At 39.0% G+C, this 27,550-nt stretch overlaps 2 protein-coding genes across 2 annotated transcripts in view; both read right to left on the minus strand.

Moving 5' to 3' along the window:
• Positions 1-9,600, minus strand: part of gnai2b (guanine nucleotide binding protein (G protein), alpha inhibiting activity polypeptide 2b) — a gene marked incomplete at both ends in the record, with an annotated part of 30,452 nt that extends 20,852 nt beyond the window's left edge. Inside the window, one exon of the mRNA XM_080026488.1 lies at positions 9,483-9,600. Coding sequence (XP_079882614.1) covers positions 9,483-9,600 — 118 coding nt within the window. The remainder of the gene's footprint in view (positions 1-9,482) is intronic.
• A 4,503-nt stretch (positions 9,601-14,103) lies between these two features.
• On the minus strand, positions 14,104-27,092 carry slc38a3b (solute carrier family 38 member 3b; the record flags this gene model as incomplete). The annotated part of the gene is made up of 16 exons (XM_080025335.1): positions 14,104-14,221; positions 14,680-14,783; positions 15,915-16,059; positions 16,154-16,278; positions 16,889-16,989; positions 17,076-17,155; positions 17,315-17,491; positions 17,874-17,932; positions 18,309-18,391; positions 21,492-21,573; positions 23,139-23,231; positions 23,724-23,797; positions 26,152-26,267; positions 26,372-26,453; positions 26,625-26,645; positions 26,989-27,092. 16 exons carry the CDS (start codon positions 27,090-27,092, stop codon positions 14,117-14,119), a joined length of 1,551 nt encoding a protein of 516 aa, XP_079881461.1. The 3' UTR covers positions 14,104-14,116.
• Positions 27,093-27,550: the final 458 nt, after the last annotated feature.

A 27,550-nucleotide genomic window follows, 5' to 3' on the forward strand; every position in this document is an offset into this window, starting at 1 on the left:
TCGAAACCGACCCGCTAACACCATGGATGGTAACAGCAAGTTAAGACAGGAGGAAGGTTAAGAGTCAAACCCGATTTCTCTGAAGGTATCTTTAAAACAGGGAGGCCATTTGAAATGAAAATAATTATCACAGGGACACTGGGAAGGAAATGTCATCAGTGCAATAAAAATCCCTTGTGTTTGCTCCTCTGCTTCATCTTAGAGAGCTTCGTCAGTGCAATTAACAAAGTAACCTTTTTGCATGCATAGAGTACGTATATGTCCCTCTGTGTACTTGTGACCTATCTGTCAACCTAAAACCAACAACTATTTTTTTTTCATGAAATTCCCTTGCAACGATTAGTTGTTTGCTGTGCATTATAGCAGCTGTTTCACTGCTGCTGCTACTGTCTCTTCCACCTGGAAAACATGTTTACATGTCGGTATACCATGATACAGACCTGGCAGAGCTAGTATTAAAAGTGGCCTGGCATGTGCATGCACTTGGTTGGTTGCCATGGTTACATCGCCACGTTGCCTCACCAAAACAAAATAACGAACATCAACACATTTACATGTTCACGTGGGCTGAGAAACTATAACACTCACAGCACAGACCCATTCAGTCACAGCTTCTTCTGGGCTCAGTTTGTTTTTGATGGAGCTTCAAGTAAACAGTGATGGAGGAAAAAGTCAAAGACATTTTTTTTAATTTGTAGTAGCCTATGTTGTAAGTGACAAACAAAGTTACCAAAAAAAACACTTTAACATTTTCCTGTGTATGACTTGGAAATGACTTATTATGAATATTGTCACACTCTGGTAATACCTCTAATGATCCCTTCATGGGGTAACTTGTAACACAGGCGTGAGTCGAAATACTGTAACTTACTTTCCCATTAAAGAAGGGAATAATGTCATATTCACTATGCAAGAAGCACAAGGTACTGTATGTCACTATCATTGAGAATGCTGTTGTTTCATATTTACCATACGGGTATATGGGTGGTATAAACTTTTGGCAACAAATCAAACAGTCACTCACAATTCTAGCTGTAACCACCACATCATCTTTGCTCAAAGACATGTTAATAAACCGTACCTGACTTATGTGATTCATTCAGGGGAACCAGGGTTCAGACAGGACGCATGCTGTAGCAGTGCTTTACTACTTGCACTTAAAAGCTTAACCTATCCATTCATCTGGAGAGCAGAGTGTATTAAATCTCCTCTGCATTGCATCTGGTGAAATTGGAGATCAATACACTATTAAACAGATACTTGAGTTGTTTAGAGGGAAGCACTAAAACTGATTAGACTCAAGTATATATTATTCGACACACACCACACAATTCAACTACATGAACACTCTGAATCAAAACCTTTACTGCAGCAATAAACTCATCCGACAAAGAATCCAATCTTATTATTCACAAAACCTTTATCCATATTCATACATCGCAAACCATCAAGGCTTACACTATGTTGTTAATTGTCAACCTGAATTAATAATTATACAATATCAATACAACCATTTAGTTTTTATAACTAAGTAACTGTAGAGCGGGTGGGATTACTTAATGTTAATTACGTCCAAGACAATGAACAACAGCAAAGCTTTTCAGCATTAATCACAGATGGAAAAAAACAAACAAAGAAGTAGTAAGCAAAGTATAATCAACTGCCAGCCTTTTATACATAATGTTAATTGGGGGCAATGAACATTAACAGGCACTATGATGAAATGAATTGTTAGTTGTAATAAAAAAATCACAATCACAATTAGATATTGTCAGAATGCCACCGTAGATTATAGAACCATCAATCACTACTGTATGAATTTTTCATAATGGCATTAATATTTGAGGAAATACTTCAAACGACCTCTTAAAAAGACTTAATCTGTGTAGAAGGTAATGATGCCCTGTGGTGGGAATACATATCCAGGTCACAATCAAGTGGTGTCACTGCCAACTGATTTGTATCTGTATGAACTTAAAAGAGAGGTACACCTGCTAATAAGAGGTAGCAAAGCTGTAGGAGTATCGATCTCTTAAGTGTTGAGATTCAACTTTTAATGACAGTACTTTGACGATTTAAGATTGCATTCATTAGACTGTTGGCAGCTCTTTTTAGAGTATGACAGGACAATTATTTTTAAGAATTGATTTATTTTGGAGTAAACAGGCAGCAGAATAATCATCTACTAAATCTGTTCCCCCTGTGTTGACTTTTGATCTAAAATGTCTCAACTGGCAGTTAGCATAGACTTGTGTTACATTTAGATATGGTTGTGAAATATGATCACTGAAAGCCTTTTAATGCCTGCTGTTTTTGCAGAATGAAGTCAGTGGATAAAACATGTATTAAGAGTATCATTCAGTATGGATATTACCATGGCAACCAGGCACAGAGGAATGGAGACATGACTGGCATCTTTGGGAACGAGAATCACTGGGTTTTTATGTAAGTATTTCAAAATCACTCACACAAATCCAATATACTTAATAACCCCATAATGACATTTTCTAAGGTTCATAGGCAAATAAATGAACCTTCTACAGCATACATTTAGCTGTGTTGGATTAATGTACACTGTGTGCACAATTATTAGGCAAGTTGTATTTTTGAGGATTAATTTTATTATTGAACAACTACAGTGCTCTCGGTCAATCCAAAATGTTAATGAACCTACACCTGAATGTTTACAAAAGTAAAAGTGAGGTTTTGTCTTTCTTACGAGAATATATATATGGTTTGCTATTATTAGGCAACTATTAGTGTGCAGAATTATTATGCAACTAAATAAAAAAAAGAAAATGTTCCCATCTCACTTGTTTATTTTCATCTGTTAAAGTGAGAATAATAAAACAACTCAAAATTTACAAATACAAATTTCCGACATGTCAAAAAAAATAAACAGTGACCAATATAGCCACCCTTCTTTTCAATAACTGTCACAAGCCTTCCATTCATGGAGTGTCAGTTTCTTGATCTGTTGACGATCAACTTTTTGTGCAGCAGCAACCACAGCCTCCCAGACACTGTTCCGAGAGGTGTACTGATTTCCTTCACTGTAAATATCCCGTTTAAGCAGGGCTCACAGGTTCTCAATACCGTTTAAGTCAGGTGAAGAAGGGGGTCATGTCATAATTTTTTCATCCTTAAGGCCTTTACTGACTAGCCATGCAATTGAGTACTTCAATGCATGTGATGGAGCATGGTCCTGTATTAAAATCGAGGTCTTCTTGAAAGATGCAGACTTTTTCCTGTACCACTGCTTGAAGAAAGTATCTTCTAGAAACTGGCAGTAGGTTTGGGAGTTGATTTTGAGGCCATCTTCAACCCGAAAAGGTCCAACTAGCTCATCTTTAAAGATATTAATAGTTCCCTTTAAAGATGAGCTAGTTGGACCTTTTCGGGTTGAGAGAGTTTATACACTAACTAACTTTATATTAAACCTGGCTATAACTTAATTTGACCAGTACACCACTGTGGGTGTGCTTTACAAGCTCTCTCTGTGTGTGTGTGTGTGTGTGTGTGTGTGTGTGTTTTTCTTGTAAGGCTTTGTAAAAAAAAATTAATAATAGTATGTTATTGTATAAATATAAACTATTTGATGCACGTTATATATATAGTTGTTTAAAGCTGATAAATTAATATCAGATAATCATGAGCAGTTGAATAAGGGGTGGAATAACATAAGCTTTGGCTTCCTCCCACTCCTTTTCGGACACAGATGATACATTTATTTTAGAAATATTGTTTATGACACTTTATAATTAGTGTTGTTTTGTGTTATGTGTATTTGTATGATTTGTCAAACTTGCTTTTTTAATTTTTTGCTTTGAAATAAAGACGAAATGAAAAGAATGAATGAAATTAAAGATGTCAAGGCCAGTGGCGGCTCCTGACAATAATCTCAGGGGGGGGGGGGGCAATTGTTGCCATGATGGGTAAAATGACCCAAAATGAACCTAAATCAGATAGCTAATATGACAATGTCATATTGCATTTAACAGTTTGTTTTTCCTGTTCACCTGGCATAACCACTCTGGCAACATTAGACAAGCATTGTACTCTAGTATTTTTGGACATTAAGTTAGTTAATTTCTTGAATAAAATTATTTTAGCTCTAAAATGATTTAATTATCTGGCCGTGGCCATCACAGATAACTTGTCATCTACCAGTGTGCTCCTCAGATAGGCTTCCTTTACGTTACTACTGTCTACCTTTCTTTATATGTCCATGCTGTCTACAGCACCGTTACTCGGTAGGCGGGTTTATGCCGCGTAAACAAACAGTCTATGGATCAGCTGTTGAACGGCGCAGGCTCGTCCATATGCAGATTGATGTTTAATGTTTATTTTACCTTTTCTGAGAGATGATGCATAGGGGTGACATCCAAAGTTATCCATGTGGTGTCTGTGCTGCCATCAGGATGGATACAAAGCCAGTATACAGTCCATAATCATCATGCAGCGGCAGCAGGACATAGCGTGAGCTCCTTAGCATCCTGCTAGCCTCGTTAGCCGTTCAAACGAGCCCCGTGAAAATCCACGTTTATACGATCCTCCAATCCATCTTGGTAGATACTTGCTTGATGGTTACATTCGGACAACACAAAGTATGATGTATGAATATTTGCAAGAGAAAATTGTGTATTGTGTGGAATTGTCCGAAAGAATAATAATAAATAAATAAATAAATTTTGTCTGGAAAGGACTTAGTCCTTTTAATGACATGATCAAGTAGCTTGCCAGCCTAGCCTGAGTTGATATTAGTTATGTTGGTCTTGACTCTTGAATATGACCGCTTTGGGCAGCAGACCGAACATGTGACTGTAACAGTCACTGTAATTGGTTCATTGTTTACTGTAGCCTATGTATGACGACAACACGTCAGGGTGAGCACCCCCGGAACCCATAGAGATTGCATTGGGAGGCCTGAAAGTTTTACATTGAAGTCTATGAGAGCGCTCAGGGCGATTTTCAACCAGCTCGAAATCGCCCCAGAGTGACGGTACAGAGCACAGACGCTGATTGTACAATGATATTCAGACTTAGATGCAGGTAAAAACTGTATTGAAATAATAAATTATGATTATAGATACAAAAAAAATAAAAAATGTCATCATTATTATTATCCTTATTATATTTTTGTTTTTTGCTGGTATGGCTCAAGGAGGGCGTCGCCCTATCGCCCTCTATGGGCGAGCCGCCGCTGGTCAAGGCCCTACCACAATACATCCAGCACCTCCAACAATATGTCAACTGGCTTGGACGTCAAATGCAACTAATGTGAGTGGATTGATGTTGACACAGGTAACATCTTGATGATGTCTTGGTCGTAACAAGACTTGGCCGCATGCTGAGGCACTCTAGCACTCTTCACCTGCTGTATGAGACGGGTAGAGCAGAATATGTAAAAGACGAGAAGGGAAAGAGATAAAAGCAGCCTCCTAAATTATAAATGGCTCTAATAACTGTAATGGGATTTGTGAAATGAAAAATGGGGAAGGTTTATCATCTGCACCAGATAAGGATTGAGAAAGGAGCTTTTGGAAGTAATACCATCCAGTATATATTTCTAAGCTAAAACTGTCTCCCAATTAGCACATTTGTAGCTTTCATCTAAAACATCCATTATAGCTTCAAAGAGAAAACTGCTGGATAACAACGGTTATCATACATTCAACAGACACACTTTCTCCAACTGCTGTAACCTAAAATGATGCTGAACATATTCTACCCCAACGGAGGAGTACCGAAATTAGGAGCGGCTCAGAGCAGTTAGGTGCGCTTAAACCGTACCCAAATTTACCATTTGTATCAATATGTCACTGAATCAAGGGAATTATATGCAATATGCCGCACAAACCAGTCAAGAATTATACCTGTACTCTACAGCTGGTCGGAGCTTTCATCTCCTTTTCTTCTTTTCGTGTTCTCTGTTTTTGTCACAGGCACAATATATTGTGTGGTCTAATGTTTTCATTAAGTACACCTTAAACCCTCACAGGATGTCTTTAACCACAATCCTTCCTCAGAAAATATTTATTTACTCACTACCCTTAATATCAAGTAGCCTGGCTCCGCCTGCCTACCTACTTCCGCTCAATTTTCATTTCACTTCAGTAGTCAGTCTGGGGGTGGGGTGTGTTAGTGGGATTCTCCTCGTCCAAATTTTTGGCGGTCCAATCAGCAATCAGAGCGAGTGGCTGAGAACGATGACGTCGAAGTCGCGCTCCAGTTTCAGTTGAATGCTGCGTTCCTTTATACTCGGAACTCGGAAATTTCCGACTTGGTAGTTCCGACCTGTCTGTGTTCCAGTGCATCTGCTCGGGAAAGTATGGACGCCTACAACCTTTCTCATCCAAATAACTAAACGTTAGGCTCTAGCAAGTTATCGTTGCCAGGTACTGGTAGATTCATAGACTACACTACAATACTATAGTGAAGTTGGAAATTTCCTATTTCCCTGGACAACTGAAACGCACCATGAGAAGCCGGCTCATGACATACGTCTGACCAAACGTGATGTGATTGGTTGGCTAATCCAGAGTGGCACTGCTGGGCAGATCCAATAGTTTTAAACTTCAACAGACACCCGCCTCCAAGTGAGTGAACGTTTGCCAATTACAGCACTTCCAGACCTTCTGTACAAATGAAATTAAGTACGATGGTCTGGTTGGACCAGGCTAAATATCAAGCACAGATATATACACTACCTTATAATCTCATTCACATAACCAAAATCTCTCTCTCTATCTCTCTCTCTCTCTCTCTCTCTCTGTTTTACACACACACACACAGTCTGAAAGATGTGTCGTGCCTCTGCTCGTTAGTCCACTGTGCCAAGCTGCCTCGTTAAGAAAAATTCTTAAATTGCCTCTGATATTCTCTGAGTAGAGGTCACTCTTTTAAACTAATCTCTATCGGGGGATTTCATGGACATTGTGTATCGTCTTAATACAGGAGAGCTCTGTGTAAGCTGTAAGGGTGCAACATCCAAATCAAAGTCAAAACTGTATCCTGGCTATGATTTGCAGTGAGGATCCCTTTAGTTCAGCACACATGCACACATGCATTAAGCCAGGACTTATTGGTGTTCAGCATAGACATGACTAACAGTATGTAAGTATATTCCTTTAGTCTGTGGGCTGCTGTGAAGTTGTCATCTCTGGATTGACAATCTCACCCTGAGCCCGAGCTCCTCTCTGTTAAGAGAAGTGAGTCATGTTTGTGAAGCACTATTATTATCATCTGCCTGCGGTGGGAATAAGAGATGAGCTGTAGTGGAGGCTCATTTAAAGCCAGATCCAAAGGAAGTTTAAAAAGAAAAATAATAGAATATCTTCACGGATAATTTTTTGGGGAAAAATAAGTGACTGGCGAACTGGAACTGCCCCTCAGATGGGGCAGATATTTTATTTTGTCAAGGAACAACTGAGTTAATTTGTACCCAAACTGAACCCTTGACTAGGCTATTGACAAGATTTACAACATAACAAATAATTATCAAAAAGTGAAAACTGGGAAATACTGATACTGTCACAATCAATAACCAAAAGCGTTGTTCATGTATGTATTGGCATACACACAATGTCAAGCACTGATGATCCTCACTCCTGAGATGTTGACTTTTTATGCACTTTTTATGAGTTCATGTTGCTGGTTTCAACTTTGAAAACAAACAACCTGCCATCTATTCAGCCAATGACACTGAGAGCTCGCCGGTATGGCGCAACACGGTGCAATCAGAGTTTTCTTAAAACCCTGAGATGGGGGAGAGAAGACTTTCATATGGACCTGTCACGTTTTCTTTTACAGCCCAGTGATGAAATATGCCTTAAAGTATCAGCACAGCCAATTAAAGGATGCGTAAAAGCTCTTAATGTCTGCTAACTTCTCAACAAAATGTCTCTTCCATATCATTTTGTTTGTGAGTGTCCGTCCCTATAGTGCCTACTGACACTTACAATGAGCTGGTAAATAAATCTAACACCTGAGAAGTAATCTGTTTTAAACACTGAACAACATCGTTGGCAACGTCAGAACTTGTCTTATCCTAAAAGACAAGGGAACAAGCTTTTTAGTTTGCCCAAGGACTTGTGATGAGAGAGAGAGAGAGAGAGAGAGAGAGAGAGAGAGAGAGAGAGAGATAAAAAAAAAAGACTTGGCCAAATTGAGAAACCCATTAAAAATTTGATGCAAATGTATCATGCTTCAGTTGCTGCCATCAAATGACTCATCTTCTCTTTACCAGAGCAGGTCAGTGTCTTCTCTTATACAAACAGGGGACAAATACAACCATTCTGTCAACCACATTATGTCCTCAGGTCAACCTTACAGTAAAAGGTCAACAAGCAGCAACCTCCTGCGTGTTTGCACTGCTTTTAGTAATTGGCAACATGGAACTTTATCTTCATTATGTGACTTTGTTGGTCTCTAAAAAAAATTATGGTGGCTACATTTGACGCATTCTGCAAGTAAACATGTATTTCTAAATATCCAGTTTTACGAAAAAAGACTTGTGAACACTATTGCACTACAGTACATGTTACACATTGTCATAAAGGTTATCGATAACCTCTGCATGATATTAATAGACCCTTTTATAGCCAACAGTAGATCATTTCAGAGTTAGAAAAAGCACAAGTTTCAAAAGACATTAACAATGGCTCCATTCCATTCCAGTGACAGTGACTTCAGCCATTCATTATTTAAACATTCTTTTCATACTGTGACATGTCAAAATGTCCTCTGTCGATATGGGATATTTAAGTAATGCTGTTACCTCAAAGCCCTGTACCTGTCTCCAGTTTGCTTTTTTTCTTTTAATATGATTTTTGCTGTTTCCGAAAGAGTTGCTGTTTCTCTTGCTTTGTTGTCATGAACTATTATCACTGCAACACCATGTTTCAAAGATAAACCTATTTTCATATTCACTTTTTTAGGTGTGTGTGTGTGTGTGTGTTTACAGCTCCAGAATCTATTACAGCTCATTTTGCACTGTTGTCAGCAGACACGCACACAGAGGAATTGTTTATACTGTCTTTCTCTGTAAGAATAGACTGTAGTGCTGTTGAAATGTAACCCTGTTAATGTTAAGACATCTACGGGTTTTATATGAAGCTTTCTGGGCAAAATGTCAGCTCAGAGCTCTGAGAAGCTGTGCATCATGTCATGGGCTTAATGATATATGACTTATCCCCTATTGCATGGTGTCTTTTGTTGGCTAAGGAATACAGTTTTACAGGTTGTATATAAATACGAAACACAAGCTCTTGAGTGGCTGAATTATTTCCTGTGTTGTATATGATGTGCACAGGCACCTTCCTGTCTTGGTTATTTTTGATGGGATGGTTAAGTTTAAATGCTAATTCAAGTCTAAACTTTATTATTTATAGCAATCAAATGGTGGATTTTCTGAATTTCACACAGTGGAGATGTTTCTTCTCTGCACCAACAGCAAACATAACTAAGTACCTGTGACCTACCTAATAAAAGCAGTTTGACTTCTCTGGCTGCTTTCTCTCCGTCCTCTCGGAGGTTTTTGTCAATCATCTTTGACCTCTCAGCGGCAGCCTTATCCTCCGCGCTCACCGTACAACCCATGGCTCCAAACGCAGGGGCGCACCGACCACTTGCGCAAAAAAGAGAGAGAGAAAGAGGTGCTTCAATGCTGATGGTCTGAACGTACCAGCCGATGCCAAAAATAACAACAGAGCAGTGCCTGCGCCCGGGAGAGGAAAGCAACTGATTCCAGAGTTTATACCCACGCGTAAAAAGTCTATGCCCCTGCTATCTTGCTAATGTAGGGAGCTCAAAGATGAAGCATGTGCGCACAAATCATTTGAGTTCTTCCAATGAATCTGAGGCTGTTACCTATGGTCCATGTCGAAACGCTCAGAGCCCTATCCGTCCAGCATCCGCTGCACACTGCCTCACTTGTCTTCTCGGCCCGGTGAGCAGCGCGTCCCTCGCTCGAGCGGCTGCTGCAGTCCTCGTCGGTGCCCAATTAGTGCTCACTCCCTCAGATATTCCTACGACTATTGGAATTATTGGACCACTCGAATCGAGGCCACTTCGACAACTTGTCGCAGTAGTCCTGTTAAAACAGGTGAGCTCCCCGCGGTAGCTTGTGTGGAGCCAATTAAAAGGGGAGCCAGTGAGGCGTGATTTCCTTGGCGCGCGGAGCGTGCAGACTGCAGTGGGCACTGTGCCTGAGGCACCGTTCCTCTGCATTCCTTATGGATGCTGCCTCTCACAGGGCAATCACACAACGTTACACAGCAGTCTGAACAACTCTGAGCTATAGGCTACAAGAACAGGATGGTCTAAGCAAGGTGCAGTACGGGTTGTTAAAATGGCTAATGGGTCTATATGTCACATGTTTATGAAATAAATATCTTGGCATGTTTTATCAGGCTCATAGAAGAGTTAGTTGACAGTGCCCCCAAATGGGCAGAAATATATATTTTCTCTGGTACTTTACTGGGCTGTATGCCTTCGTTAAGAGAAATCCCAGAGCCATAATACAGTAGGCCTAATAGTAATAAATAATATCTGTATTTGTTTTAGACCTTTCATAAATTGAGCTCAAGGGGTTCTTTACAAAATAACAAAATAAAAAAGCTGGCAGTTTAAACTATTTGTGTGAGTTAAAATAGAAAAATACACTAAAATACAGTGAAGTCAAAACACAACAAGTCTTTAAACTTGTATTCCCATTTGTGAAAAACAGTAGCCTAATATGCTGATAAGCCTATGAGAAAATGTGTTATGCGCCATTTTAAATGTTGCTCACTTACTGTGGATGGGTTCATTATGCTACATGTTTTTCTTATAGGAGCCTAAATGTGGCAGGTAATGTAGATTTGAATTGGCTGAGGGTGTCAGAAAGACCAACACACAAGCATATGGTCTGCTATTTCAATCATAAAAAAATCTAATTGAGCCAATGTTGATATGTTACACAAATCCTGAAGTATTCTTGCATAACGTCAGCAGTGAGCAATCATGGTGGCATAAAGGTTGGGGTTAATGTTTGTTTTAAGTGTGTAAACACAACTTAGCCTTGCCAGATGTGATAAGAACACTGACATCGGAATCGATAAACTCTTCTTTTAACTGATGTACACAAAATAGGCTATATGTTTTTTTGTTATATTCATACATTGTTTAAAACATGTCTAATCAATTAATTAAATGTCAAACAAGTTAATAGTAACACACGTGCAAAAAACAAATCTGAGTGATTGTAGTTGACTTTTACTGTTTTGCTTTAACACAATGTGTGCCACTTAAACAAGGGGGTATGATGACAACAGAGACAATGTAAAAACATTTACAATTATTTTTATTGGCAAACTAAAACTGTACCTGCTATGTACACTTTACAAGCTACTGTAAATATGCATCATCACAAATATAAAAGGTTTACATTTATATACATTATTTATATAAAGCCACATCTTGTTCACCAAAATTCATGTACCTTGATATTCATTTATAGTTGTGTCGTTTTCCAAAGACTTTTGTCTTGAACAACAGCTAAAAATAGAGTATCACATATTTGTTTAAGGATACATGAAGAATGCAGAAATTGATATACTGCGTCTGGTATTCATGTGTTGGCACCTGTTTTAAAAGCTAAAGGCATTTCAAAGCAGTAGGTAGTGAGTTATTATTTTGGCATAATCCCTCAAAGTGAAGAAAATCCCTGTTCACTAAATATGACCAAACTAAACCTCCCTTTGCTCAGCAAACACTGGGGAAATACATGTGGGGAAGCAAGGGACGAGGTTAATATGTGCACCACATATTTCCCTGTGATACTTTAAAAAAATGTATCTGTGATTAATCCGGAATCAAAGCAGCTAAACAAACATAAAATAGTGATATATGTATAGTAATATATAAATAAAATGAGGGATGGGATAGTTTACCAGGACATTTTGAAGCCTGAGAGTTGCAATATGATACAAAAAAACATCTTTGGTTAAGAGCAGCAATTATTTGCTATAATATTTATCTACGTTTTTTAAAAAAGCTTTAAAATGATATGCCGTTTTCAAAACTTGCTCATTTGTGATCTATATTTCTAAATAATCAATACAAAATTAATGTACAGTATATGCAGGCTGTCAGTGCTAATCACCTGAATGATTACTGAAGGTAGCTATCAACCTCCCTAAATAAAGCTCACTGTTTGAAACATCACAACAGTTAGGTTGAATAAGCATCTTTAAATAAGGCCTTCATAACACTAATATAACACAGAATGGGACCTCAATACACTTCACTATTAGATGCCAGGTGTACAGTGTCACAATAATATCTATGAATGACGGTGTCAGCAGGAACTTCTTTGTCCCTGTGTTACAGTTCACTACGCCATCTAGACTGTACATGACAGCATACAAAACATTTAGCGCAGGTCTACTAAGTCAACAAGGGTGACAAAAGGTTCAATTACAACAAACCGGTACAGCAAAAACGTTAGGGCAGAAGAAAAAAAAACGTAATACATCTTCAAATTAATACAATTTAATTTGTTAAACTCTGCCCCACCCACCAGCAGGTTCATCATAATTCTGCATGCCCAGGCGTTGATCAAACCCACAGAGCTTGGGTTGGGTAATAAGTGTCCCATAGTCGTGTAAGTGCCGTTGGTTTTACTTGATATACTGAGATATACTGTAGCTATACATTGGTTTCCACATATTGTTGCCTCAAAATAATAATAATAATAAAATTAAAATGAACTGGGCAAATACTTCCAAAACTACATGTTTGGGTAGCAGTTTCCATGTCCTTCCAGTCTTAATGCTAAGCTAATTTGGCTGTAGTTGTGTATTACACAGATATGAGAGTGATATGAATCTTCACCGAACTCTCTGCAGAAAAAAGGGAATACATGTTTTCCAAGAATGTCAAACTGTTCTTTTCACTTGAGCTTTTCAGAGCAGAGAAAACTACCATCCAGTGAACAGTGAAGCACTGTTGCATCTGGGATTTAAATGTTCACTCATGGAGTCTTGAGTAGTATTTAAATATATAAATAGAAGAATTCATTGTGATGTGATAAAGTGTGGGGAAAAAAAATATTTTTTGTAAGAACTTAATTATAAATGTAGTACTATAATTATTAACTTCATCATATGCAGTAGTTAAATATAGTTAATTAAAAATTAAAGACACAGATATAATAGCTAAATAAATATACACTCCTGTTTTCCTTTGACTGTATGTTTGTGTGCTGTTCCAGATGCTAAAAGGCACCAGGGTTTCTGTAGAGAGATAGCAGATCTGGAAACAAAAGCTCAGACTTAATGTGATACACTACATAACAACTCTGGAATTTGACAGACCATGAAATGAAATGTCACCTGCAGGCCTTAAGAGCACTTTTTGTTGGCCAATATTACACCACGATGAACCATTCAGAGTGCTGGTGGTTAAGAAAGGAGATCATCTGACTGTCCTGATATGTGTGCGTCTTGTGGAAAATTATTAATATTTGTGTAAAAATGACTTTCTTACAACCACTTCTTGTGTACATTTTGATGCATCCCTGTCTTCATCTTGACAGGTGATAGCGCCTTCTTTGTCGGTACAGTACCAGCTGCAGTTATTTGTGTGAAAATAAAGAGGAAGCCACAACAAGAGGCCCGTTACACCATCATGGATGGACTTAGTCACGCACATAATAAAAAAAGACCCTGTCTAGCCCTGATTATTCATACAAATTTTAAAACTCAGTTATTGAAAGTCGTTACGAAAGGGCTTTGTTATGTGTTATTTTACAGTCAAGAAAGTTAATTTAAATTGTATCAATATAAATGTGATTCCAACTGACATTCTATACAGTTCACTTTGTTATGAAGCCCAGGCTCTGTGCCGGGAAGCCCTGTAGTGTGTTCCCACTGAGGTGATAGTGCTTCCTTTACATTGAACAGTTTTACTCTCCCCCTACCCTCCATTTTCCAACGCTCTCACACACATACACTTCTTTCTCTCTCTCTCACACACACACACACACACACACACACACACACACACACACACACACACACACACACACACACACACACACACACACACACACACACACACACTGAAACAGCATCTAGTGGCCTCCTGCAGACATGCCGCCCCCTGTTGTCCAGTCTATGAATATGAAGCTCAGACTCATCACCATGAAGGAGACGCCCAAAGCAGCAAAACAGGCAGCCTGAAAATGAGGGGGGAAAGTGGAACAGATGCTTAAATATCAAGAACTCTGGTGTGTCCAATCTACTGTACCATGATAAAAAAGCCTGTATATCACACAGGTTAATCACTTATGTTGGTAACACTTCACAATAAGGGTACATTAATGAACTGATAGTTAATGCTAAATTATTGCTTAATAAGCATTAACGAAGCATTAACTAACTGTTATTAACTGCTTATCTAATGCTTAATTAGAATGAACTAAGCATTAAATAACATTTATGCTTAGTTGTTAACCAATCATTAATTAAACGTTATAACTAAAGATTAACAGTTAGTTGATGCTTAATATGCATTAACTAAACATTAATAGCAGTAAGTAAGCGTGAACTATCAGTTAATAAATGTGTACCCTTATTGTAAAGTGTTACCCTTAGGTTAACATAAAGCACCAGTAAAAGGGAACATTTTCCTCACCAGTATTTTAGGTTTCGAGTTCATGGGTTCTTCTTCATTGGGAACGATGCGTATGTAAAAGACAGCGGGGAAGATGAAAATGAGGCAGGGAGCCGACGTGGCACCTGTATAGAGAATGAGAGAGGGCTGGTTAATAATACAGCATACAGCATTAAACAAAAATGGTATCACGTGTACGTGTGATCTTTTTCAGATGAAATGTATTTTCTCTGGAGGAAATGGACATATTTCTAATATTTTCACCATTGTCGTGATTCCTGTTCTGTGCTTGAATGGCCAATTGCCCATTTACAATGGTACATTTCCGTCAAAATAAATGTATGGGGGCAAACATTACATTTCAGGTCCAGCTCAGCCTAAAGGATAATGATCTTTTGGATTGGAATGATGAGCTCTTATGCGATGTGTGTGTGTGTGTGTTTGAAGAGATATTAACATGACTATGGCAAGACAAGACAGTGGACATTGAGATCAGGGCGACAGATACAATACTTTTTATTAAGAGTAACTACTGTATATAGTTAATCCAAGCGCCAAAGCATTAAAGAGATTATCTTGCCAAGCAGAGTTGAAAAATGAATGGCTACTTTGAAGTAACTACTGAATAGCCCTTGAAAAATATACAAACAGCTAAATATTGCGACATCTGTGTTGTGTTTTTGTACAATAATGTGTTTTCAAGTCCGCTCTGAATGACTTGCATGTGTACCTAAGGGCTAGCACTAGTTGGCCTTGGCGTCCCTTAACTAAAAATGTTTTCATCTTTCATCTCTGACCTCTGAACCATGACCGCCAACCTTAGGACAGCGCATGACAATAATATTGACTCAGATCGTCATGTTTTCCGCGAGTAAACATGCACCGGTCACATTTTATTAGTTTTGCTTTTGATGTTGTTTTCTGTTTCGAACCAGAAAGCTTGACCCATAACAGACACCACCGTGTCGAAAGGAGGGTCCAGGCGGTCAACAGGGATGGAATAAGTTACCCATGATCACGTCATGTAGAATGTAGAAAAAACTTTTTAAAAAATCCATACAGACGGATAGATAAGTCAGGAAACCCCAGTGATTTTTTCTAATGTTATGTAGATAGGATAACATGTTTGCTACTTGTCCATAGTACGTCATGGTGATGATTTTAAGCCTATTGGGCAATCATTGATAGGCTAATCATAACATCATTGTGATACTTTACTGATAATACTTCCGCTTTATGTTCGGAGCTATACTAACCAATGAAGCCGAAGATGCCCAGGATGTTTGGAGCAAATATCACCAGCATGTTGATGAAGGTGAGTAGAACTAGAGCAATGGCAATGTGACGCAACCAGTTAAAAGGCTTGGTGGGGAAAGCCATCTGCTGGATGGCTCTACGGACCTGTGGACAGAAGCAGACAGACGGCTCAGTAAGGAAATGATGCCGCAATACAACACCTTTGCACTGCAGAGAATAAAATCAACAAGAAACGTACCGGGAACAACACAATAGGGACGGTCAGTGTGACGGCTGTGAGTACGGCCACTCGCACACACAGGATCAAAGTGTCGTAAGGGTCAATCTGGCTGTAGGTGTGCAGCAGTTCAGGCTCCACTTTACCTATAGAAATGTGAAGGAAAAAACACCTTATTAATAAAGTTTTTCTCATGTGAAGGTCACCCAGTAAAAATGGCTTCTCGCACTGGACAGCACATAGTCACCACAAGAGGGCACTCGAGCTCAATGTATGTATAGAAAGTAATAATGTAGGCCTACCATGCAGGCTCTGTTTTTTTTTCTCAATACATAAAAATACTTGCCATGAGTACTGAATATCATTATACCAATGGTACCAACATTTGAATTTCAAATTGGAAATGTCTCAAAGGTTAAATCAGAAATGCAATAGACAGCAGCATCCCCTCATCACCACATTGTCAGGCCCTGTAGATTTGGCCAAATCTGTAATTTTAAAGATATGGCTTATTCATTGTAAGATATAGAAACCAGCAAAACAACGATTTTTTTAGATTAAGTCACAATGAACGTGTATCTCTCAACCAAAGCAGCACTCATTTCGCTTTACTGTGTAACTTGTAACAATGAGAACCATCTATCAATGTAACGACTCTGCTTTTTTTGCATAAACATTTGTATTTTACCACTCATGCTGTACTACACCCCCCCCCCACCCCCCCCAAAAAAAGGTGCCAGCGAATAACATTCTCACCTTTAAATGTCAGATAGCCGAAGAGAGCAGCCAGAAAGTACATGGTGTACATGACTAAGATGGATAGGTTGGACACCTTCTGCATCTTCTTCTGTGTTGGGCTACAATCAGAGAGTTGAAAGTTATTTCATTGCATCATTTAGCATCAACATGTTATCAGATATCCTGGGTCACAGGGGTGACTCACTTGCGGAGCTCGGTGTAGATAGGGAGAACCTCTGGATGGCAAACGAAGGCGAAAGCCAAGATGGGAATGGTGTACGCTGTCTGTGAAGAGCACATAATAAAGCTGTTACTTTGGTTAACAGCAGTGCAACAAGCCTCTCAAAATATGTGTGAGAATTCAGAGTAGAGTAGAGTACACCTGCAGATTTAAAAACAAAACAAAAAAACAATCCAGTTAAGTGGACTATGTTGTTGACCTACCTGTGAGTTGATGGTGAACATGCGCGGGGTGCAGTAGGAGTCATCTTCTTCCTCGTGAACCAGACCGTTGTTGTACTCATGGCCATGGCTGGAGACATTCAGGCCGAGGTGTGCAGCAGTGCTGTTGGATGAGTACACTTCAAATGGGCAGGGAATCTGAAACTTCTTATAGATAACCTGCAAAGAGATGCACAAATGATGGTAAGGAAGCAATGGTAGAAAATATAAGATGTTGTTATGGGGGGATGCGTCAGAGTCAATAAACAAAGGGCTCTATAGAATACTCATAATCATCACGGCCAAGCTGCAAAAAGCCATTTCTCATGCATCCGATTAGTGTGACTTGGCCTCAAGTACATAGGTTTTATTCTGAACCTTTCTAAGCAGCTCTTATATTCGCCTTATCAAACATAGCCACATACCACTGAATATAGAGACAAGGGTGGGAAAGTGACAAAGGTGGAAAAGAATGTAACGTGTGCCAAAAATGTCATGCCAGAGAGAGGTTCTTTTGAAAAGTCACTGTGATGATGTGCCGTTATGTGAGCAACCAACTTACAGCACTGAGAAAAAACACCATGCAGCCGAGAGAAAATCCACTGGTATAGCCGAGGTAACCTAAAAAAAAAAGAAAAGAAAAAGGGATAAAAGAGATTTATGTTACAGCTCCCTAAACTGATCTGACACATTTGGGCCTTGTGTGTCGTTGGGGACTACTGTAAGCTCTGTGAGTTACACAAGAAGTGCACCAGGTTTACAGTCAGGTGTTTTCATCTCAGTGAAAATTATGTCTAATTGGGCACCTGCTGTTTCCCCACAGCAAGGGGTCGGATAAAAGGCCCACACTAATTGCTTGACTTTGAAGCAACTCCATTAAAATTTTGTTATTTAAGATTTTTCACAGGTCCATCCAATGTGAAGATGAATATGCCTCAATTAATTTGGGTGGATGAAACCTCAAGACAGGTCACCCCTGTGTTAGCTCTATACTCACCGAGCTGTTTCATTAAAGCCAGGGGCAGGATGATACTGGCAGAGACCATGATGACCAGGTAGTTTCCATTCAAGTACCACAGACTGTTTGGAGAAAAAAAAATCTAGTTTACTTTGGGGAGTTCGATGCTTCAAACATTGGCAAAGAGGCACAGTACACAAAGAGAGAGAGAGAGAGAGAGAGAGAGAGAGAGAGAGAAAGAGAAAAAATAGGGTGTAGCATACTGAAACATTGGTTTACACATTTAGTGAAACTGTCGGTGGTGCAACTTTTTCTTAAACCACATAGCCAGAGAGCACTTGTTTGTCTGACGTACGGTTGTTATAAAAACTACTCTTGAGCTGCTGCATTTTGGCAGACCAATGGCAACCTGCTTGGAACATCCTTGGCCTTAAGATTGTGGAAAAAATGTGACCGCTCATGTTGCTCCCACCGTCACCAGTGGATCTAGACTGTTGTATAACTCTGATGATTTATTTGAGCGTTGACGTTGCAGAAAAGGAGGACATAGTGGAGACTAAACCAGCCAGCGCTGACCAAGTCAGTAAATACTGTATTACCAGTGTTCCATCCCTCCTTGATCATCTCCGTCTCTTTTTTTCTTTCTTACCAACCCTCCTTAAAGACATCTTTTTTACTCACACCATACCACAACACACTTCCAAAATGTTTCCATGTTGAAAGCATTGCTTACACAGTTTTGGATCAAGGCAACAAAAAAAATCATGTGATGATGGAATGACAAGACCAAACTTAGCCCTGCTTCCTTTTGAATCCAATGCTGCCGTATGATCATCTGCTACAGTATATGGTGGCACCACACATATCTGTCCCAAATGTCCTGAACATAACTACCTCATATGACAAGACACGTATATGTGCTTTCCACATGTGGGCACAGCTGACTGTTACATGGTGTTCAGACCCAGTTTTGTTATATGGAAACAACATTGGTAATGGATATTTCACTTCCTCTCCAACAACCTGGTAATGGCTGCTTACAGTAAACATACTGTAATATATGTGGTTAAACAGCTTGTTTATTGTTATGTGAAAAGTGTCTCAGTCCTTCAGATGCGCAAACAACAAAAGACATCCTCTCCATACAACTTAATCTGGCGGCATCAAATGAAACCAAACCATTCAAGAACCTTGTCTCCTAAATCCTTAGTGTATAATGGTCTTTGTGTCGTATAGCCCCCCATTTAAGCTGCTAAGCCTGTTACTCTTTACCCTCTGAACAGACTGGGGCATACAAGGATCTATGTCACTACTGTAGCTCTGTCTGTGCGTGCATGTGTGCATGTGCGTGCATGTGTGTGTGTGTGTATGTGTGTGTGTGTGTGTGTGTGTGTGTGTGTGTGTGTGCGTGTGCGTGTGTGTGCGTGCATGTGTATTTGCGTGTGTGTGTGTTTGTGTGTCTGGTGTGTGTGTGTGTGTGTGTGTGTGTGTGTGTGTTTGTGTGTCTGGTGTGTGTGTGTGTGTGTGTGTGTGCTACGGGGTCTCTTGAAAGCAGAGGGAAGCTACACAAATCACAGGTCATTTCCTCAAAATTTGTCAAAAGGTAATTTCAGACGATCAGCTTTCACATGGCTACTGTGAATCCAGAACTGTTAAGGGAAAGTCCAGGACAAGTTCCGAGGAGAACACATCAAGGTCAAGTTATAAATCTTCGTATTTTACTGTCTTACAATTGAACATTTTGCTATGAGAGATGTGTTAAAAACATAGGGCTGACTGACCTTTTTTTTTACAATGTGTGTCAACTAGGGTCTGCGTAGCACTGTTTTTGTATACTTATTTTCACTTCTTTTGTTTTTGTTATTGCGCCCATGATAGCAGTTGTAGTCATTATATTACAACATTTTCGAGCTTCTGTTGCTAAAATGCTAATCTTCCACTGCAAACCCCCAGTCCCACGTCTGCAGCCCACCACTCATTCTGCTCAGATCTCCTGCCACCTGATCTGAATAGGCCTGAGCTGACCTAACCCTATGCTCGGCTTGGAATTTGGCAGCCGTGTCACACCACCTGCTGCTGTCATTTGTGTCTGTGTGACGCGCAGAGAAAGCGAGAGTCATAGCACTCCATACTTCAAGTCCAATGGTAGCTAAGCCTCTGAACCTGCCATGGACACACACATACACAGATACTGTATGTAAGTAGTATTCTGTTCCTAACATTAATCAATGATAAAGGGCCAACGACATGTCCTTTCGACGGGTCAGGCCCTGAGCAGTGGTGTAGAGGAACACAAACTGTGTGTATTGCATCGAATGTGAGATCCCTAAAAGGACTGTCTGGATGTTTAGCTACAATATGTAAAACAAAAAGGTTGACATGGGTTGCAGACATTTCTAAGCAAGATTTTTTTTGAAGTTTTCTTTTTAATGTTTCCAGGTCTGAGACGTTTCATTAAGGGGTTTGGCTGCAGTCGCTGCTATATCCCTTTTGAGCACATGGTTTGTTTTTAGATACGAACAGGCAACTGGAATTCACTTCAGTCCTCCATGGCCTTATGCAGAGTGGCCGTGTCTGTGGGGTGACTCTGACGTGAACACCACTTACCTCAACAAGCTGACTGCACTGGCGGTTTATGTTGTGTGTATGCCTAACCGTATGCTCAGCCAATTGCAAGCTTTGTTACTCATCACACCCCCGCCCCACCCCCAGCCCCAGCCCCAGCCCACCCCACCCCACACTGACTGAATTAATGAATTGTGCAGATGGAATTATTCGGCCAGGCCCCTTGACTCCTATGGACACCTTCTGAGCTCTGGGCCAACAGCAGGCACGAGGCACATACCTGTCACTAGCAGCACAGTGATGATGATAATGGAAAGCACTTAAACGCACAATGTACCACCACTAGGGGGCTCAATATACAATAACAAAAGAGGGGTTTGATGAAGTAAGGAAGCGGATGACAAGGTCTAATCCTGTTTCATCACAATGGCCCAAACAAAACAATACAATACAATACAATACAACAAACTAAAATCCAATGCTAAACTAAGCTACTACTTCTTCCTTTTCTTTTCTTTTTTCCACGGTCACTTAATTAAAAATTATAATTGATCTGATTCTGAAAATTGATGGAAAACATTTGTGATATTTTTACAACACAACTCGATAATATACATATCAATAGATGTTGGGCCTTTAATAAAGATTAATACTCACTCAGAGGTGGGTTCTACCTTCAGGAAAGCTTGGATGACCAGCGGTAACTCAGATTTCACAATGTACAGGTAGCTGGACATAGCTGTGACAGACAACACAAAGGATATGTGAGAATGTGTGGACAAGCATGCTTGAGTTGAAGTACGTTGACTTATAAAAAACAAAAAGAGAAAAGATATCCATTAAGCAATGGCACATGTAGTCATCACTTTGGACAAGTGACATTGCCGTACTTATTACACTGACACTGTGTTTTCTATCAGCAGATTCCAACTGTGTTAGACTCAGTATATTGAAATATGATCACATTTAACCTCCAATGTGAGAATCTTAGTGATTTTTTCTCTGTTTTGTTAGGTGGTAGTAAAGCCGACTTGGTTGGACAAACAACTTTATTGTATCCTCTTATGCTCTAGGGAATTTTCGTAAGCATTTTCCACAAGTATAGACATTTTATAAACCAGACAGTTTGTTAATTAATTCAGTATGGAAGTAAATGAGTGTCATCGGATTTTGAAAATAAAAAGCCATTGAATTTTAAGCACTGAATATTTATGCATTGAAATAACGTATCTGAATTTTTTGCAGCATTGAAATAATGTATCTGAATTTTTTGCCGCATTGAAATAATGCATCTGAATTTTTTGCCTCATTACATTTTAAATAACTAATGTTCACCTTTATTTGACAATGTTCTCAAATTCTAAATTAAATATTCAACGTTAAAAAATTCAACGTGCCAAATTCAACTGCAAAATCCCATGTATGAAATTCAGAGTAAAACTTTGGGGAACCAAGGAAGAGCAATCGATCATAGATGCTAGATCGCGTTCAAACAATGAGAGCCAGTGGGAATATTAGCTTGTTGCCTTGGATACCCCTGACTGATGCAGGAAGGCAAATCAGGTTTTAGCCATGTCAAACGGCAACACAAGTAACGATGGTGCTTGGGTGAGTACAAACATGTTTCTATATAGGGAAGAATATAATGGCTAGCATATATATAGAAACATGTTTGTTTACCACTTGCTCTCTTTGTTGAACGCAATCTACTATCTATGATCGATTGCTCTTCCTTGGGTCCCCAAAGTTTTACTCTGAATTTCATACATGGGATTTTGCAGTTGAATTTGGCACGTTGAATTTTTTAACGTTGAAAATTAGATTTTGAATTTGAGAACATTGTAAAATAAAGGTGAAAATTTGTTGTTTAAAATGTAATGAGTTAAATTCAGAGGCAAAACATTCAGATACATTATTTCAGTGCGGGCAAAAATGTAGATACATTGTTTCAATGCTGCAAAAAATTCAGATACGTTATTTCAATGCATAAATATTCAGTGCTTAAAATTCAATGGCTTTTTATTTTCAAAATCCGATGACACTCATTTACTTCCATAATTCAGCTAATTAATTGATAATGGAAATAATTGTTAGTTGTAGACCGAAGACATGCACACAATATGCAGAATTAAAGGCACATATCTCCGTGTGAAACTATTGTTTTAAGTGAATATAGTGGCCTGGTTAAAGCTCTTAACTACGTTATGGTGCATAATTCATGTTTTCTCCCACAGGGAGTTTGCAAACAGTCGACATAGTGTATTTGCCAACTCATTAATCATTGGCATCACATTGACTCCTCACCTCCGATATTCTGCAGGGTGATTGCTATACCAGCAGCCATTTTTCCAGGAGTGCCAAAGGCTCTGTACCCCAGCTGTTCATAAGCTCGAATTCCTGAAAGCAGATTACAGACAATAATGCTCACTTGTTTGCTGAGATGTCAATTCCAGAGTTTGTTTCTACATATTACAAACTTTATTTAATCCCCATTACAGAATCCCTTTATCATTGATTTTCCTTTTCATAATCACATTAAGCCATTGGAGAAGTTAGATTGACTGGAAAACCAAATCATTCCAATACATCATTCTGGCACGGAAACAACAATTTAATAGTAATTGGCATACCAACTACCATAGTGTGAGACTTTGAAGCGATCACACTATATATCTTTTTACATTTGTAATCCATGCCTGTTTATCTTTTAATCCGGTTGGTGTCAAGCATGGTTTTTAAGTGTCGAAAAATTGGTCCTTAACCACTTTGACTGTATCGGATGTTTCAATTTGGTACAAGTAGCTGGACTTTGAGGCCAACATGTAATTTCGATAACATAGCTGTACACTAAAATATATAGCAACAGACATGACATGACACAATTCTTACCCACAATGCCTGCAGCCTTGAGCATCAGACCGATGGAATAAGATGATAAAAGTGCAACTGCGGTCAGGAGGAACCTGTGACACAACACAGAAGGGAAAATTACATTATCTGTTATGACATACTCTTTTATACATCTCAACGTTATATTACACTAAATTCTAAAATCCCCCTGGGATTAAAATACTGGCATTCCTTTTTTAGTATACATTGCAATCAAACACTTGCATGAGGGACAAAACCTTGTTCATTAAATCTAGTTGATTTTTCCACTATGTCACTGTCCTGAACAGCACCGTTCACTGCTTCAAAATACTAATTGTTTTATTGTGACACATTTATTGACAGTTGAAACAATTTTTCAGCATGGAACGAGGCATTCTTGAAATAACAAGTTTGTCTCTCATTGAATATGAATGTACTCCAATTGATTCAAAAAAATCAATAGTCCTACACATGGATAAACCCGAGCAGGTCCGAACACTGTCTTCAGATAAGCATTCCTAATTGGTGGGAGCTTCCGAATTATTCACCTTTCTCACGCCTTCTCCAAGCATTTTTGCATACTATATTTCATTGTAGCCACAACTGAGGTGAGACCAATTGTGTCATTAGCAGCATTACAACAGCCGTGAAAACCTGTAGCATTTATTAAACCTATGGCTTTGTGTCTTTTGGAAAAAGTTAAGCGTGTGTGTGATGCCAAGTGTAAATGATGAAATATCCTTCTCTAGATCCTGGCAAACTGGCACCAGGCTTTTCATGCCTGCTCTATTTCTGTGTCCGACTGGAAATATGCTGACGAGGAATGAGAATGTCTATTTGTATCTCGGCCGGTGGATCAAGAGTTCTCTTAACGCCACAGGCCATAATCTCCTCCACAGCCTCAATACAGTTTGTAGTACTAACAGGGGCCACAAACATCAGCGCAAACCTGTATACGAATGACATGTTGTAGTTTAACACATTAGAAACTACAGGGTAAAAAAATCTGCTTGATTTATATTTATATAAACTTATGGTCCTTTTTGACTTATTTGACTTAATACAGACATATGAAAGCAACACTAGCTTTTAAAGTTATCTAATTTATAAAAGTTAGGTTCAAGTGCCTAGAAATATACAGTATTTGCTTTCTAGGAAATAAACTTTGAGCTCAAAGGTGTTGTTTAAAGTAATCAAAACCAAAGTAAGAAAGATTACATTGAGATACAGTATCATTGAAATAGGTTATAAGGATAAAAAGAAAACAAACCTAAATGTTTTAAATACTGACTGTCATGTTCTCTTTCTCAATTATAGCCTACGGTTTAGGTGTTTGGCTCTGTATCATCACCTTATCATTAACAAGGCAAAGATGGATGGACTGTTCCTTATTACAAACATTGAACTACAGCCCATGCATGTTATAATTAGCATGTTCAGTACATGCTGTGTTTATGAAGAAATATAAAAGAATGGTGTATGCTATTGATGCTACATTAATCACATCATAAGTAATGCTGTTAATCACTCTGGAGGCTTATACCCTTTCCCCTGCGTGTTTTGTCCCCAAATAAATATAAGCAGTTTACCAATTATTTATGCAAGTACTGTTCACTGTATGTTTGACATTAGTTTTCCTCCTGATATGTTCAGATAACAACAGGATGCTTTGAAAATTCAATGTTAGTGTAACTGTAATGCCTTTTGCACCGATTCACTTAGGCCCTACAATCAAACCAGTCACCAGCTATAGTTGGAATACCAATGACTCAATTACTAGGAGGTATTTCGTAGGAAATGACCTACAGCTTCCTTCATTAGTAGAGCTGATACTGAATGCTCTAGTGTTAAACTGACTTTGACAGTTGAGGCTAATGCTGAGGAGGGTGCTACACAAACACAGACTACATGACCAAGACAATCAGGGTCACGGTCTGACAGCTGCATTCTGCAAGGAGCAGAAGGCAGTAAATGAGATTCCTCGCGAATGGTTGAATAGTCTAGGCTATCGCCTTAACTGGGGTCTACACGTAAAAACGAGGGCGCAGGCGGGAGCCTGAGAAAAAGGGCATGAATAGAGGTGGAGATATCATGGAACATGATATGCCACAAGATTTAATGACAGGAAATAAATCACTCCTATTAGTATCCACCCCCCGCCCCCAAAGAAGCCCACTAGTTGGCTGTAATCCCTGAATCCCTGAGAAAGTACATTAGCAAGTGAATCATAGGCTTTTTAAGCAATTTGTTGTGCATTTGACGATTTAACAGACTTGGGTGGAGTAGAATAGTTACAGTTCCACAGAAACTCATTGATATGTTAATAAATTGACAATTCATTATGGCAACCTTTATTTTAAGTGATTTATCCTGTGTTATATAGTTATAGATTATATCCTATTTTTGTAAAATGGCCAACAACTAATAAATGTACTTATTTACTCACAAGAAGAGGAGTATGCCAGTGTTAGCCATGGCATAGGCCAATCCCAGGATTCCACTGCCCATAATAGCATTACCCAAGTTGAAGACAGACATGCCAAAAGAGGTCTTTCCTTCAAACTGGGAGGGAGTGGAAAGCATACAATAAGTCTCCATTTTATTTAAACAAAAAACATGTTCTTTCTGTTTTTTTTATCTCTGTTAAGTTCGGCTTTTACACTTACATCTGTGAAGCGTATCGATTTCTTTCTGTCCTCAGTGGGCAAAAACTCCTCGTTCTCAAGTCCTCCATCGGGATCTTCGAATCTAGGGGGCAAATGTACAGCTGTTTATCAATTGTCTCTCTATTTACCTCTGGATACTGTGCACATATATGCAGTGGACAGGAGTTAAAATAAGATGCTTTTTTTGTTGTTGCATTATTATGAAAATAAGCGTGCTGAAAAAAACCTTTATTACAAATCTCTGAAGACATACCTGACGGTTTGAGTGCCATTTCTGAATAAGGATCCACCCGTTGAGGCGAGCAAAACATGCATTTAAAAAAGCAAAGATTATGCATATGTCATTCTGTATGTCGCTCACTACATCCATAATTCTGCTCATTATCAATGGGCAACTCTTATCACAGGTACAAAGGCACATAAATCAAACAGTCAAACACATTGTTTTGCTTTTGCGAAGTCGATTGACTTGAAATAATCAAGGATGTGGTTTTCACACAAGTACACACAGACTCAGTATAAAAAGTGCTTTACGCATGCTGTGTTAAAATGCCATTCCCAGTAAGCGACAAAGGGCAGCCATTTATCTGTGTCTAAAACAACAGTTGAAGACTCACTGATCATCCTCTTGAAACGTCTTCATTGGCCCACTCAGGACTTCACCGAGGCCGTGACTTTTCCCGTTGGATAAGATGTTCATCTCTGAGTCAGGCGTCTCCATGGTCCAAGTCGTTACACACTATTTTTGGTTTGCGTTTGTTCAATGACGATGATCCTTTGATGTCACTCAATATTTTGAATATCTAACGCAGAGGGAGAAAGCCAAGGATATGTCATTAGTGCACACGTCAATTAAAATGATGCAACATACTTTGAATGTTTTACGGACATGAAAACATATTTCCCCAGTCAGTTTCTCACCTAATTACAATTTCATTTAAATCTTAAAAAGTGTAGTATTATAGTGTAGCTGCTCAAGTAGAAATAACTATTGTGTGTACATAGTGACATTGCAGGTTTCTGTTAAGGCTGCGATCGATGATGACCGTCATGTATCCTTATGTCTAATATTTGCATATGTAGCAATGACTTAGTTCTACTGATCACACTGTGACTTCCCTTACCTGAAACCTGACCTCATTCACTCACTCTTTCAATCCCTTGGAACTTTGGCAATAA

The sequence above is a fragment of the Ammodytes marinus genome, assembly GCF_949987685.1.
Source record: "Ammodytes marinus genome assembly, chromosome: 4".
NCBI lineage: Eukaryota > Metazoa > Chordata > Actinopteri > Uranoscopiformes > Ammodytidae > Ammodytes > Ammodytes marinus.